Source organism: Dendropsophus ebraccatus, chromosome 3 (assembly GCF_027789765.1).
Source record: "Dendropsophus ebraccatus isolate aDenEbr1 chromosome 3, aDenEbr1.pat, whole genome shotgun sequence".
Classification (NCBI taxonomy): Eukaryota; Metazoa; Chordata; class Amphibia; order Anura; family Hylidae; genus Dendropsophus; species Dendropsophus ebraccatus.
Window position 1 is genome coordinate 170588747 of NC_091456.1, and position 16573 is coordinate 170605319.

General features: G+C 44.6%; 1 protein-coding gene across 3 annotated transcripts in view; it reads left to right on the plus strand.

Moving 5' to 3' along the window:
- Positions 1-10853, plus strand: part of SLC45A2 (solute carrier family 45 member 2) — a 67913-nt gene extending 57060 nt beyond the window's left edge. For all 3 annotated transcript variants that reach the window (XM_069964786.1, XM_069964787.1, XM_069964788.1), the window contains one exon: positions 10621-10853. In XM_069964786.1, coding sequence (XP_069820887.1) covers positions 10621-10836 — 216 coding nt within the window. In that variant the 3' untranslated portion in view covers positions 10837-10853. The remainder of the gene's footprint in view (positions 1-10620) is intronic.
- The last annotated feature ends 5720 nt before the right edge of the window (positions 10854-16573 follow it).

Consider the following 16573-nt stretch of genomic DNA (forward strand, 5'->3'; position numbering starts at 1 on the left):
CCTGACCTCTGCAGGGCTCAGGAGAACAGAGGTCAGGTCACCTTGTCTTCTGCTTATTAACCCATTTTTAGGTTGCAGCATGTAAATGAACTTTGGGTCACTTACACACAGCAGTATATGAGGGGTTAAGCAGAAGGACACATATTGGCTCTTATCTTCCTTGTGCATCCCCGGGCCCCCCTCCTGCAGGGGCCCCATAGCAGCTGCCTACCCTGCCTCTATGGTAGCTACGCCTATGCATACAGTTAATGCAGCCTTGTGTTTGGGAGAGTCCAGAGCTACTGGCAGCATTCTGTCACCGACCGCAAGGCCCCCCCGGTATCATGGTGCACAAGTGGCGTCACTTCTGAGCCGACTAAGGGAGAAGCCAACTGGGAGCATCCCTGCAGCATGAGTGACTATTTATTTATTTATTTATTTATTTATTTATTTATTTTTTCCTCTCCTCTGTTTTTATGGTCAGGAAACACTGACTGTTTCCTTAAACCTCCTGAAAGTTTTCTGACCTTTAAAAATGGTCACAGACATATGAAGGGGAACTTAGTGTAGTGGGTAGGGAAAACATAATAAACAAGTTCTACTTGCCTGTCCTGGTTTCCTAGACGTTCCCCCACTTCCAGTTTTTATCATCCTATTTTGAAGTTATATATTTCACCATATCTGGATTGCCTAGCAGGAGTTTTTTTTCCTTTTCATTTTAGACATTTAACTAACTGAGTGCCCACCATTCTTAAGCTTATCAGCTTTCCATTATTCTTCACTTCCTGGAACTGTCCCCACACAGGAAGTGCCAAATGCAGCACCTATGATTGGCTGAGCAGGCATTAGCTGGGACCAGGAAGTGAAGAGAAGAAAGGTGGTAAGCATTAGGGAAGCAGTCTGCCACTTCCTATAAGGTATTTTCCCAACAGACAGCCCATTGAATACACTGGTAATACCATTATACTATTCTTAGATGTAGGCACCCCTCCCCAGTAATGTTTCCTAAACCTGATGGTCATAGAGCGTATATTTGCTGTGGCAGCTGACTCACGTTATACCTTGAATCTAGATGTTCATCGTATTATGGAAGACTTTACATTACGGTCAATGTCTACACATAAAATTCCCTCTCTGGATAAATTGACATGACCAGGTTTCTGACTCCTCTTGACTAAAGTATCACGTAAATTCCTACTTCTCCCAAACAAAATAGATTTTCTCATTGCTATTTCCCTCAATAATGGGGTCAGCTTAGAAAGTATGGCAATTCCTATATACAGTATGGCTGAATGTCAAGGGATTGAACTGATACGAAGATGGATCTTTTCAATTGCTCATTTTATGGTAAATGATTCAACTGGTAGAAAATTTGAAAAAAAAAAAATCACTTCAGTTGTTTGAGGTTCAGCAATATATAGGAATCTATTTCCATACAATTTAATATTATGGCAGGAGGCTTCATGGATTTTGGAGTATGATCTGCTTGGATCTTTGGGTGTACAGTGCATATTAGTCAGGCATTAGATATACCTAAGAACACAGTAATGTCATCAAGAAGAAGAAAACATTTGGTGGCATTACCATAAACTGGACAACCCTCAAAAGCTGATTAGACCACAAGGAAATTGTAAGGAGGCTACACCAATATTACAGGAGCTGCAGGGATTCCTGGCAAGTACTGGTTGTGCACTGCATGTGACAACAATCTTCTGTGTGTTTCATGTTTCTTGGCCCTGGGGTAGGGTGACTAAACAGAAGCTTTTTTTTTTACAAAGGAAAAACATCCAAGCCTGGCTATGTTATACCCAGATATACACAAAATCTGCCAGAAAACACTGGGAATATGTGTTATGCTCTGATAAAGGCAAGGTTAAAGCGAATGTACGAGCAAGGATGCCGATGCCATGGTCCCACACATGGCGGTGGTCTATTTATGGACAACGGCCTGGCCTGAAGCACTGAAGACAGGTCCGCCTGCCCCAGTGTGACGAAAACCCCTCCCCCTGTGACGCGACTCCATTGATTCTAATGGAGCCACATCACAGAGGGGAGAGGGTTTTGTCACACTGGGGGTGGACGGGCCAGCCTCCAGTGCTTCAGGCCAAGCCGGTGCCCATGAATAGACTGGGCGGTGGTTAAAAAAAGGCAGCGGCATCGGTATCCCTGCGGCAGCATCAGTCTATTGATGTAAAAATCTTAAAACAATGTACATGATGGTAAATTCAATTTTAAACTTTTTGCCCATAATCCCAAAAAGTTTATTTGGTGCAAAGACAACAATGTGCATCACCAGAAAACCATACCCACAGTGATGTATGGTTGAGGCAGGATTAGGCTTCAGTGATGATTCAGCGATAACTGGGACTTTAGTCCAGTCCAACAAAAGGATGGCTGCACCACAAGATGATAAAGTTTTTGGAATGGCCCAGGCTTTAATCCATTTTAAAATCTATGGGTTGATCGGACGAGGGCGTTGTACATCAGAGATGCCCTCACAATCTCATAGATTTGTAGTACTTTTGCAAGGAAGAGTGGGCAAAGATTGGCAGCGCCTGCCAGAAACAGACAGGGCCATGGGCCACATTAGGAGATCTCAGGGTCCGGAGGTTCCTTACCCCTGCCTTAAGATATGCTGGGAGTTGTAGTACATATGGACAGACAATCCTTTGATAACCGCTGGTGCTATAGAAGGATTTATTGATGGAGCCTCAGGGCTGATGGTTGTTACTAGAGATGAGCGAATCTACATTACAAACCAAGCGAATTTCTTTGTGTGCTCGTCAGTCGGTTTATATGCCCGCTGCCTATGATCTCTGTGCCGCTTCCTGCCGCTCCACTCTGGGTGCTGGGAAAAGCTGGATCCAGTCCTGGGAAACTGGGAGACGTTTCCCAGGACTGGTTCCAGCTTTTCCCAGCACCCGACTTATGAACGGAAAATAGACCATTTTCGTTGGACTTTTCATCTCCGCTTCTTGGATTAATCATTAAGTTCTTCTACGTGAACTGAAGTTACTCAATACATGGATTCTTTTTAATCATTGTTTTTCCAATGGATTCTAGGGAATTGGTCTTTGTTGCGTTAAACACTTAATCTTTTGGTCTCCTGGGAATCTGATTTGATTGGCATTTTAGAGTCTATACGCCATTTCTGAATAGATTATGGCAGCGGCAATACTTTATTGATCTATGTCGGGAAGATAAATCACTATGTTGATTACATACATTAGCAACGTTTTGGTCAGATGCCCTTCATCAGGCTGTAAAGGACAGTGATGATTTATGTAGATGTTGGTCAATGCCTTAATAAATACATGAAACTCAATGTCAAACAGTAGCATTAGGGCAGACAGGGCTGGCGGCTAGTGACTAATTGTGTGATCAGGAACAAACATCCAAAGGTAGGTGTAGCAGGGCAACCACTTTGGGGATGGGGAACCTTTTGCCTTCCAGCTGTTGCAAAACTAAAATTCCCATCATGCCTGGACAGTAATGTCCATGCGTGAGGTGTAGATACAGTGATTTAGGAGAGACTATGTCTACACCTATGCTCCAGGGGGATCATATAGGACAAAGGCCCACTGGGAAGACTGGATGATGGTAGATGTTTCCACCAAACCCCATGCACTCCCATACACCTTCTCTTGTCTGCTCCTTTGGATATACTTTCCTGATCATACGATTAGTTACCAGCAGCCAGCCCTGTCCTGTCTTATTACTCCCCAGTGTGTCTTTCAGATTATTCTACTGTTCAACATTGTATTTTATGTCTTCATCAAGGAAACAAAAGGAGAGAGGGGCGCCTCCTGGTGCAATAACGTGGTGGGCTAGTGTGTCTATTCTAGTGGAAGATGGACGCACTCACCTTGTGGAGTTGTGCAAATGATAAGCACAACTCTACTGTAGGTATATGATGTCACTCAGACAGGCACCGCAGGTATCCCTCGGGTTGCAGCCACCGAAGGTGGGTAGAAACATGCAGAAATGTATCTCAGGGGAGATCACAGGAACCAAGGAGGAACCCGTAGGCGGGTCAGCGCAGGTCGATGTCCAGGAGACCAGCAAAATCACAGTAAGAGCATCAGAGAGAGAATTGACTCAATTGTTCTGTTTAATAGCGCAACGCGTTTCAGTCTGTCTATTGAATCCGAGACCTTTATCTTGATAAGACCGAAACGCGTTGCGCTATTAAACAGAACAATTGAGTCACATCTCTCTCTGATGCTCCTACTGTGATTTTGCTGGTCTCCTGGACATCGACTTGTGCTGACCCTCCTACGGGTTCCTCCTTGGTTCCTCTGATCTCTTCTGAGATACAACTCTGCATGTCTTCATCAAGGCATTGACCAACATGTTCATTTATCTTTACTGTCTTTGGCAGTCGGATGAAGGTCATCTGCTAGAAACATTGCTTATGTATGTACTGAACACAGTGATTTGTCTTCACGACATAGATCAATAAAGTACTGGCTTAATCTCTTCAAAAATGGTGTGTGGACTCTCAGTTTATTTGGAGTTGGTGGTTTGGGGGGTGGACTGCTGGAATCTGGCTTCCATACATCATGATGCTTATAATGCTGTATCAGTGAAAGGTAAAAACTTTACAGTACGTTTATTAATTCTATACTACACATTGTTTAGGCTGCATTCACACGTTCCGGGAAGTTGTCCGTGCTCACGGACAATTTTACAGCCCATTGCTTTCTATTGGGCTATTCAGATGTTCCGTGATTTCACGGATCCGCGATCCGTTCCGTTAAAATATAGGACATGTCATTACTCGGAACGGATGCACGGAAAGGATTCCCCATAGAAATCAATGAGATCCGTGTTTTTTACGGATGTACACGGATGTGACATCCGTGTTCATCCTTGAAAAACACGGATGTGATGTAATCAATGTAATTTAAAATGCTTTAACACAGAACCATGAAAAAAACGGAGACGGATACAAAACGGACGCAAAACGGATGAAAAACGGACTGTTTTGCACGGATCACGGAGGTAGCTGCCGGACCACAATCACGGACCGGGAAAAACACTGAACGTGTGAATGCAGCCTTAGTCTCTCTGCTGCTGTGATCACGGGAATTTATCAACTAGTTAGTACTCAGACTCAAAGACTCAACCGGTTTGTATAGATGACAAGGGTAAGGGCTTCAGTGATGGACAGCCAGGGAGCAACACAGGAAATCCTGCCGAGAAGGAGAAACAGGGATGGTTGAGGATAAGCCAGCGGAGAAGGAGGGCTACCAGGGATGGGTGAGGATAAGCCTGTGGAGAAGGAGGGCTACCAGGGATGGGTGAGGATAAGCCTATGGAGAAGAGGGGGCTACCAGGGTTGGATGAGGATAAGCCTGTGGAGAGGGAGGACACCCAGGGATGGATGAGGATAAGTCTGTAGAGAAGTAGGGCTACCTGACATTGATGAGGATACCTACGCAGATGAAGGACTACCAGGGATATATGAGGATGAGCCTGTGGAGTGGGAGGACATTCAGGGATGGATGATGATAAATCTGTGGGGAAGGAGGACATCCAGGGATAAATAAGCATAAGCCTGTGGAGGACAACGACAACCAGGGATGGATAAGGATAAGCCTGTGGAGGAGGACAACCACTAGGCATGGATGAGGTTAAGCCAGTGGAGAAGGGCAACATGGATAAATGAGGATAAGCCTGTGGAGAGAGACAATACCCAGAGAAACAAGAGACCATCAAGGGAAGATGGGAAAAGGACACTCAGGAAGAAAGAAAAGGAAGGGTAGAAAGCCATAGAGGGACGAGGGTATAGTTGCAGAGGGGAACAGCCAGGGAGCCCCACAGGGACGGCTGCAGGGAAGAACACGTCCCAAGTATCGATATGGGGAAGTCTATCGAGGAGAATAGCTAGGAAGTATCAAAAAGGAAGACTGCAGAGAAGGACACCCACAAGAACAAGGAGAAGGCTGTGGACAAAGAAGACACAGGGAAAGACAGGGACGTGAGGAAAACTGCAGAGAAGAGGACACAGTGGAAAGGACATAAGAGGAAAGTTGTTGAAGATGACATCTAATGGTGTTTTTACACAGAGATATTTATCTGACTGATGTTTGAAGCCAAAGCCAGGAATAGATTTAAAAAGAGGAGAAATCTCAGTCTGTCCTGTGACCTGTTCTCTGTTTATAGTCTGTTCCTGGCTGCAGATTAATCTAGATTTTAGGGCAAGGGAGCTACAATGCTCTACTTTGAATTTGTAAGAGGCGAAAATCAACATAAAGGCATATATTGGCATAGGTGTAGTCTAATTGATGGAGTCTAAGGGCCCGACAATCTGTGCCTACATGCTCCACAGATGATACAGACTTTAGGGAATTGTTATATATAAGTAACCAGCCATACCAGTAACCTGTTATACAGATGTTATCCCTTGTAAGAAGTGTCCACGTGTTCTGCACTGTTTGCCGTGACCTTTTACAAACTCCACTTGCTTCCATCAGTTTCACGACTATTACTGTGATATTCTGCCTCTGTGCTACAGGTGATCGATGTAAGGTTGTCTGCCCAGCGTTGCTGCCAGGTAGCTTGCTGTTCCATCAGGGGAAATGGGTTCATTTTCACGTCCGGCGTATAAAGCTTCCTTATTGCCAGAGCTCCCATGCGGTGTTGGCACCTATTACCTTAGATTCAACACAGTAAGTTTTGCCATTATTTCCAGCGTCACTGTGCAACACATACGAGTGTAGGAATGTTTCTGTGAAGATAAATCGCTATAACTCCTGGCCACCGGGGTCTAATAAAACATATCGATATTGGATGATTTATCCAAAAAATTTTCTATCAAATGCCCTGCGGGTGTCCGGGCCATAATGGGAGTTTCAGTTTTACTCCTACAGACCACTAAAAGCTTAGGTTGGGGTTAAGGTGCACTGATAATATCGGATATATCCGGTCTATAGAATGTCTTGTGTCCTTTGATCCCTGGGCGTCCTGCTGTGACTCTGCAGGATAAGTGAGGCAGTGTATATCGAAATAAATGGGCTGTCACCATAATGCATAGACACATTAGCCTTCTATAGTAAGCTGCTATATATAATGACACTTATTCTCACATAGAGGCTTCTCCATATGTCTTAAAGGAATATTCCAACTTATGTTAACCTATCCCAATTGGTACAATTGGTGGAGCGAATAATAAGGGCTTAAAGGGGTTATTAGGTGAAAGAATGCAAGCGTTACAGTTTTTTGAAACTCTAGGAGGAAAAAATTAAAGCGTAAAAAACAAAAGTGGCTGGGGAGGGAGGGGTTTAAAGTGTCCCTGTCATTTAAAACAACAACTTTGCAGAAATATCAATAGTACAAGTCAGAGCATCTTTCCCATTGAGCAGGATAGGTGGCTGCTCACGCGCCTATGACTCATAGCGGCCCCTGTGCACTCTGAATTGACTGTAAAATTCTGACTCTAACAGGGGACGGGTGTGGTTTGAGGGGTTCAAAGCCCTGCCTAGAGGCCTATAATGCTGTTAAGACGACCCTGGTATGTGAATGGTAAGTGAATATAAGAAACTCTGTAATATATCTTATTAGGCAAAAGAACTTCCCTCTGTACTTATGTGGCGTGCTGGTCCGTACGGTTGCCGGTTAGATGGTTTGGTGCCTCAGGGGAACTTAGGGTCAGTTGCGCACTTGTCACGGTGGCCTTGAGTGTAGTCAGACCCACCCCAGACTGTTGGTACCGCCACACACACAGAAAGAGATAATAGCCCAAGTTTTCTGAGATGTGTAGGTACAGGGCTAAAGAAGGAGACCAGAGTCCTGTGCGTTTTAGTAAAGAATATATAATACCTTACTGAAGAGTAACTCAAGGCAACAGTGCAAATCTTTACAGGTACGTAGGTGGTTACAGTTGAGGTAGGACCAGTGCTTGTGGTAGTAGGTGCTTTGTGGTAAAGAGGAGAGGAGTTGCCAGAAAAGAGAATACTCATACTCACGGATGCCTATACTGGCTCTGAACAGCCTTATGCCCCTAGTTGCGGGATACCCATCCTAAGTGGGTAATACAAGCCCTAGCCATCGGTTACCTGGGTGTAGCAGACTTCCGAGGTTTCCCAGTCATCCTCCACTGTGCAGTAGGATACATAGACCTTTTCACGGTAGCTTTGTCCTAATGGGGTCAGTTCCTCTTGCTTTAGGTAATCGCCTTGAATGCTTTAGAGAGGTTGCTGGTGTGGGCAAGGTGTTTCCTATTTGGCCTCTCTTCCCTTTGTGGAGCTTAGCACTGCATAGTTGTCTTAGTTACTATCATAAAGAAAGTCTGTTTCTGTGTCCCTGTCAGAGGCCCTGGCCAAACACAGGCCCTGGCTTAACTTCTGCAGAGACTAGATAGTTTCTGCTTCCTCCTACACTGAATACCACACTATAACTGAACTCTTCCTCCCACCAAGAACTAACTTCTCCTACAGGGGTTGTGGTAACCCTCCTTCGGGTGGTGGGGCTGAGTGTGTGTGAGAGATAGAGAAAACAAGATAGGACAGAGGAGAACTAGCACCTGAGACAGCACATAACAGCACATAACATGTAGCACATAACATAACATAACATGTGGCACAAAAAAATGTAACCCTTCCATTCCTTCAGCTGTGCAATAAGTTAAGTAGAGACAGTAGTGACACCTAGTGGGGAAAACACAATACTACATCTCCCACTTTTGTGAACCTAAGGGAGAGACTTGGACTGATCAGTACTGGTCTAGGAACTTCTGAAGTTTTGCTACAGTGAGGTATGATTGCTGGATACAATTTTTAGGGTGCATGGGAGCAGCACAGTGGTAAGTCTACCTCCACAATGGTAATATGTGTGATGGCAGGAGTGAGACAAGTGGTTTTGGAGTGGTGCAGAGACTGTGCAGGGTTGCCCAATAGTGCGGTAGTGGTGTAACTAAAACATAAATGTTCTACATGGTTATTATCTACCATGCACAATTTTAATAGTTGTGTAGCAGAGGAGCCTGTGGTCATCTTCAGGTGCTGGGCTCTTGGTGCAACCTTGCACCTCCTTGTGTTACGACATGATTTACATGGAGCCGACCTCATTTGCAGCCGCTCGGCATCAAAACCTCTTATTATATATTCCATTTACACATTTCTGGCAAATGGGGTTTTAATTTAAGCTGCATATATTTCCATCCACAATGTCTGTATGACGTGGCCGTTTTTTGTGTATTGCGAACATTGTGCCTGTTAAAAGTGATCGGAAAATGAATTTTTGTCACAGACTGCAAAATGAATGGCATTACTGAACTTGCTCAGCCGGAATTATTTATCTATTCTCCCGCTATTATTCTATGATTAGGCATCTGGCTCCTGAAAGCTGATGGGATAGAAAATATATACTGTACATTTTATGCTTTATTTTTTTTTTCTCCCCCTTCTATTTTAATTGGAATTGAAACACCAGGAATTAAATTAAATCCTAACCGTGAATGTAATTTTAAGCGTGTAAAGGTTTTATTGATGTTGTGGAAAATGAGAAATGGTTTCACAGTGAAAATTCATCCATTCAACAAGGGAAACGTTCTTAAAGGGAATCTGTCAGCTGTAACATGCTGTTAGGGCAAGGAGACACATGGTACCTATCATATATATGTCTTATATGATTTCCTGAATGTAGCAAATTGCTTTTATTCTGTAGTGCAAAGTGTCAAAAAGGTGTTCCCAAGCCCCTGAAGGGGGTGGCATTTGGTTAGGTTCCTAGACGATCCCTTTTAGGACCTAGATAATCTTTGAACAAGTCATTAACATGATGGTTGATATAGAAGCAGTAATTTAGCCTATTAGAGGGTTAGTATCCTAGAATGTGGCAGGTAGTGCCAGGCTGTTACTGCCAAGGCGTCAAAATGATGTACATGTAATTTTTTTATAATCAGTAAATTCAGATATAGAATATTGTACAAGGAGGCGATTGGTGGTTTTATTTTTATTGTTTTAATCTTTATGACAAAGTATTAGAAAACTTGACGTGTCAAATATATACATATACAGCATAAGGCTTCATCCTGAAAAGCTATAGGTGCTTATTTTCACTACATAGTGTGGAAATGGTCTCTTCAAGGGCTGTCCAGCAATATAAACTTTTTTTTTTTTTTTTTTTAAACCTCATCCTCTTTTTCTTTGGTCCTCCACTTTCCCGTCTCCCTCTATCCCTCTATTGTTGGAATATGAGTGGCCAGCAAAAGTGAATACAGTATTCGTTTGTATGGTGTATAACAGATCGACCTTTGTCCTCTACCACTCAAGGAGTTGGTGATACATCCTCACTGGGGAAGGTGGAGGAGAGTCCCATTGATGGTATGGTTGTTGAAGGCAGCCACACTGCCAAAAAATGGAATGAGGGAGGGGTGGTGAAAATAGGGGAGACTAGGTCATGGCGAATGAAGGCAAATAAGAGGAGCAGAGGGCGTCAGCCAGGAAACTTAAAGAATTAGTCGATATACTGTGTAAGTTGGTATTATGGTGTATTTTTACTTTTATTGTGAAAGGATGGAATTTAATAAAGAGATTTTATCATTTTGATTTTTTTTTTTTAACGTGGGTCACCACTGCAGCCAGTAATCCCATTCTAAATGGTACTGTAATTTATTTATTTTTTTTTTTTATCTTGCAGAGTGAGGCATTGCTGGATGGAAAAGTTCACAGAGGAAAAGGAATAGACTGTGCGGCCCTTACCTGCATGGTGCAGCTGGCTCAGATCATTGTTGGAGGTGGTCTCGGATTGTTGGTCAGTCTCGCTGGGAGCGTGGTGGTAGTTGTCATATCGGCCTCCACAGCGTCATTGATCGGTTGCTGTTTTGTTGCTGTGTTTGTCAGATATGTCCAATAAACCACCTGATCTGTTCAGAGCTGCTTATTTGTATTAGTAAAAAAAAAAAATCAAACTTTATATAAAAAAAATTGTAAAACAATAATTTTTTTTTCTATTTTGTTGCATTCAGAGGTGTAACTTGCAGATCTTGGGCCCCATCTAGTCCACTCTTTTATATTATTTCCTTTTTCTATTACCTGGTCAGCACTGAGGATGGAGTATTTCAGGGTTCAGGGTTTTCTATGGAAAGTGTCATACTACTTTTTAGCCACAAGATGGCATTTTACTATTTCTTTGCAGCCAGCACAATGAAGTGAGCTAAGAGTTAATTATTTCTATGTTGTCTGTAAGTGTTTGAGAGTAGGTTGTCAGTATCCACCCTAAACTTTGAGCCTATAGGAGTATTTTATTTAGAAGGTTGCTCCCAACACCGGACCAGACGTAGAGTTACCACACAGCCTGCTCTACCAAACTAGTCCCAGCCTTTCCTTGTAAGTTTGGAGAACAGAGCCCTGGGCTTAGTCTTGTCTAGTTCCTGGTTCAGTTCCTGAGTGAAGCTACAGAAAAGAACCATGTGCCTGCGTAACCTAAAGAATTTGTCCTGACCTTAATTCTTATAGGTTCCTGGCAGTCAGGCTATGGCCTGCTAAGCTAAAGAAGGGGTAAACTACCGCAGGCGAAGGGATCACACATATATTTTCTAACAGGCCTGTATTTGTAGTTTATGCTGCCCTAGGCACATTGAGTGTTGACGCCCCCCCCCCATCCCCCCACACCCCCACACACACTTTTTCTAGGTGTGATTCCTAACTGTGCCTGCTTTTCAGCCCCCCAACCAGTACAGGAGGCTAGGAAAGCTGGGTGACCTCCATACTGAGCATAAGATGCTGGGAAAGCTGGGTGACCTCCATCATACTGACTACAAGATACTGGGAAAGCTGGGTGACCGCCATCATACTCACTACTATACTTGATGCTGGGAAAGCTGGTTGACCTCCATCATACTGCCTACTATACAAGATGCTAGGAAATCTGAGTGACCGCCATTATACTGCGTACTATACATGATGCTGGGAAAGCTGGGTGACCTCCATCATACTGACTACAAGATACTGGGAAAGCTGGGTGACCACCATCATACTGACTACAAGATACTGGGAAAGCTTGGTGACCACCATCATACTGCCTACAAGATGCTGGGAAAGCTAGGTGACCACCATCATACTGACTACAAGATGCTGGAAAGCTGGGTGACCTCCATCATGCTTTCCCAGCATCTTGTAGTCAGTATAATGGCGGTCACCCAGCTTTTCCAGTATCTTGTAGTCAGTATGATGGAGGTCACCCAGCTTTCCCAGCATCTTATGCTCAGTATGGAGGTCATCCAGCTTTCCTAGCCTCCTGTACTGGTTGGGGAGCTGAAAAGCAGGCACAGTTAGGAACCTGGGAAAGCTGGATAACAAGATGCTGAGAAAGCTGGGTGACCTCCATTATACTGACTACAAGATACTGGGAAAGCTGGGTGACCGCCATCATACTGACTATAAGATACTGGGAAAGCTGGGTGACCTCCATCATACCTGACTACAAGATGCTGGAAACCTGGGTGACCTCTATCATACTGAGAACAAGATGCTGAGAAAGCTGGGTGACCTCCATTATACTGACTACAAGATACTGGGAAAGCTGAGTGACCTACATCATACTGACTACAAGATGCTGAGAAAGCTGGGTGACCACCATCATACCGACTGCAAGCCGCTGGGAAAGCTGGGTGACCTCCATCATACTGAGTACAGGATTCTTGGAAAGCTGGATGACCTCCATCATACTGAGTACAGGATCCTGGGAAAGCTGGGTGACCTCCATCATACTGAGTACAGGATCCTGGGAAAGCTGGGTGAACCCAATCATACTAAGTATAGGATGGGTAAGCTGGATGACTCCATTATACTGCCTACAAGATGATGGGCAAGCTGCATGACCCTATTATACTGCCTGCAAGATGCTGGGAAAGCTGGGTGACCGCCCCACCCTTCCCCAATGTAACCTTCAGGCCCTAGTGAACAGTATACAGAGAGGGGTGAGGGGATCCTGTATGATACAGTACCCCCCTTCTTCATGTACTGTTCAGAGCCTGGTGCCCATAAAGAACCCCAACCCATCTGCATATATGGGCAGTACACACACACACACACACGAGGCTCCGCCCCCAGGATGTTGGCCCTGCCCCCTTCACCCGCGGTGGTGTGGGGGGGCTTTCCCGTATCTAAAACATGCAGGGCAGTTCTCCTCACCTCCAGGCCCAGGCAGTGTTGCAGAAGGGGGGGGCGGTCTGTCTTCTCTGGCAGTAGGCAGCCCTCACAGCACCTTGCTTCATTGTAGGAACAGTGAAGCTGTTGGAGCTGTGCTGCCTACCCCATTACTGAAGTGTGGAGCTGACTGAGTGCTCCATCCGCCCCCTGTGATCGTGGCCCCGCCCACTTCGGCCGTGATCTGATTTTATTTATTTTTTTTTAAATTTACTGCTCTTATTGTGCCGCACCCTGCAGGGTGCCACCCTAGGCACCGGACCACGAGTGCCTAGAGGCAAATACGGCCCTGGATTCTAATATGACAGGAACTGGCCTTAGCAAGGGGTGTGGTTTATGATCGTGATGTCAAAATTCAGTGGTCCTTGGTCCAAATTTTGGGGATTTAAAATGGTGACAAGTATCCGGTGACAACATCAGCAAGAAAATAAACAGGTTAAAAAAACTGCAAATGACTTTAAAAAAAAATGTTGTTACAGAAAATATGAGAAACATTAGACGAGCTTCCGTTTTAATTGAAAATGTTGCGTCCTGCGCGGTATCAGCCACATTTGACTTTCAGTCTCTTATTAGCATTGATTTACTCTGCTCACCTCCGTTCTTTGCGGCTTATGTTATGGTGCATTGATTGGAAAATCATTTCAGTTTTTATATCCGCCTTCTCCATGTGTTTAGCAATTTTTGACCTTTTAGTAATTTCCTTAGGGGGGAAACAAAAAAGCTCCTTTGAAATATTCTAAGTATAGAATCCAATGGATTTCTAGTTGAAAAACAAAATATCCTGAGGTCTAAGTGACAAAATAAGAAGTAATAATTTAATATACCCTGTAATAAAAGTGTCTGCAGTCTATGGCCAGACACAGTAATCGATGCTGGAATCGGATTCTAATATGTGTGTTCATAAGCAAAGTACAGTATACAGTAAGATCCTGGGAATCAGGAGAGTAAGCATAAAATCAGATAATATATAAAGAGGGCAGGGACTACGTCACATAGTCATCATTAAACCTATTGAAGATTGTATAGGCATGCAAAGTGATGTTTCTTATTTGCCTGCTATCTCCTTTGCAGTGTAGTATAGAGGATGTGTCCTGTCTGGTGTAGTATAGAGGAGGTGTCCTGTGTGGTGTAGTATAGAGGAGGATGTGTCCTGTGTGGTGTAGTATAGAGGAGGTGTCCTGTGTGGTGTAGTATAGAGGAGGTGTCCTGTGTGGTGTAGTATAGAGGAGGATGTGTCCTGTGTGGTGTAGTATAGAGGAGGATGTGTCCTGTGTGGTGTAGTATATAGGGGATGTGTCCTGTGTGGTGTAGTATATAGAGGATGTGTCCTGTGTGGTGTAGTATAGAGGAGGTGTCCTGTGTGGTGTAGTATAGAGGAGGATGTGTCCTGTGTGGTGTAGTATAGAGGAGGTGTCCTGTGTGGTGTAGTATAGAGGAGGTGTCCTGTGTGGTGTAGTATAGAGGAGGATGTGTCCTGTGTGGTGTAGTATATAGGGGATGTGTCCTGTGTGGTGTAGTATATAGAGGATGTGTCCTGTGTGGTGTAGTATATAGAGGATGTGTCCTGTGTGGTGTAGTATATAGAGGATGTGTCCTGTGTGGTGTAGTATATAGAGGATGTGTCCTGTGTGGTGTAGTATAGAGGATGTGTCCTGTGTGGTGTAGTATATAGAGGATGTGTCCTGTGTGGTGGTGTATTATAGAGGATGTGTCCTGTGTGGTGGTGTAGTATAGAGGATGTGTCCTGTGTGGTGGTGTAGTATAGAGGATGTGTCCTGTGTGGTGGTGTAGTATAGAGGATGTGTCCTGTGTGGTGGTGTAGTATAGAGGATGTGTCCTGTGTGGTGGTGTAGTATAGAGGATGTGTCCTGTGTGGTGGTGTAGTATAGAGGATGTGTCCTGTGTGGTGGTGTAGTATAGAGCAGTGCTTCTCAAACTTTTTCTACTGGAGCCTCACCCAACAGACCAAGGCAATGCCTGGGCCTCACCAGACTGACCAAGAGGGCGTCTGGGCCTCACTACATGTGGTGAAAGTCCAGTTAAAAGCTGAAAATAATGCTAGGGCTATCTTTCAGCTGTCTCCCAGGCTCTATATAGTAATAAAGCAAGTACAAAATAATTAATGATGTTGCTAAAATTGAGATTTTTGCAATCAACAAAAGGACTGTGCAAATCAAAGCTGCTTTTTTTAAAAACTGTTTCCTCAGCTGGGCCTCACCAACAACTAGGGGGCGCCTCACTGTTTGAGAAGCTCTGGTATAGAGGATGTGTCTTGTGTGGTGTAGTATATAGAGGAGGTGTCCTGTGTGGTGTAGTATAGGGGAGGTGTCCAGTGTGGTGTAGTATAGGGGAGGTGTCCTGTGTGGTGTAGTATAGGGGAGGTGTCCAGTGTGGTGTAGTATAGGGGAGGTGTCCTGTGTGGTGTAGTATAGAGGATGTGTCCTGTGTGGTGGTGTAGTATAGAGGATGTGTCCTGTGTAGTGTAGTATAGAGGTGGTGTCCTGTGTGGTGTAGTATAGAGGATGTGTCCTGTGTGATGTAGTATATAGAGGATGTGTACTGTGTGGTGTAGTATAGAGGAGGTGTCCTGTGTGGTGTAATGTAGAGGAGGTGTCCTGTGTGGTGTAGTATAGAGGATGTGTCCTGTGTAGTGTAGTATATAGAGGATGTGTCCTGTGTAGTGTAGTATAGAGGAGGTGTCCTGTGTGGTGTAGTATAGAGGATGTATCCTGTGTGGTGTAGTATATAGAGGAGGTGTCCTGTGTAGTGTAGTATATAGAGGAGTGTCCTGTGTGGTGTAGTATAGAGGATGTGTCCTGTGTGGTGTAGTATAGAGGAGGATGTGTCCTGTGTGGTGTAGTATAGAGGATGTGTCCTGTGTGGTGTAATGTAGAGGAGGTGTCCTGTGTGGTGTAGTATAGAGGATGTGTCCTGTGTAGTGTAGTATATAGAGGATGTGTCCTGTGTGGTGTAGTATAGACGAGGTGTCCTGTGTGGTGTAGTAAATAGAGGAGTGTCCTGTGTGGTGTAGTAAATAGAGGACTGTCCTGTGTGGTGTAGTATAGAGGATGTGTCCTGTGTGGTGTAGTATAGAGGATGTGTCCTGTGTAGTGCAGTATAGAGGGTGAGTCCTGTGTGGTGTAGACAGGCCCCATACGGCAGTACCAGTTGTACTGCCCTATCGGCGGCCCTGGGTGTAGTATAGAGGGTGTGTGGTATAGTCAGGGCCGGATTAAGGTTGGTGGAGGCCCCGGGCGACAATTTTGTTGGAGGCTCCCCCCCCCCCCCCCCCCCAAAAAAAAAACCAACAACAATATCACGATCTATATAGATGTCAGCTTACTGTAGGCGACTTAACACAGATCCCTCCTCGCTCCTGGCTGTATGGCTCAGCATCCTCCTCTGTTGTGCACGTGATGGTCACTAGAGGCTGCAGTGCAGAG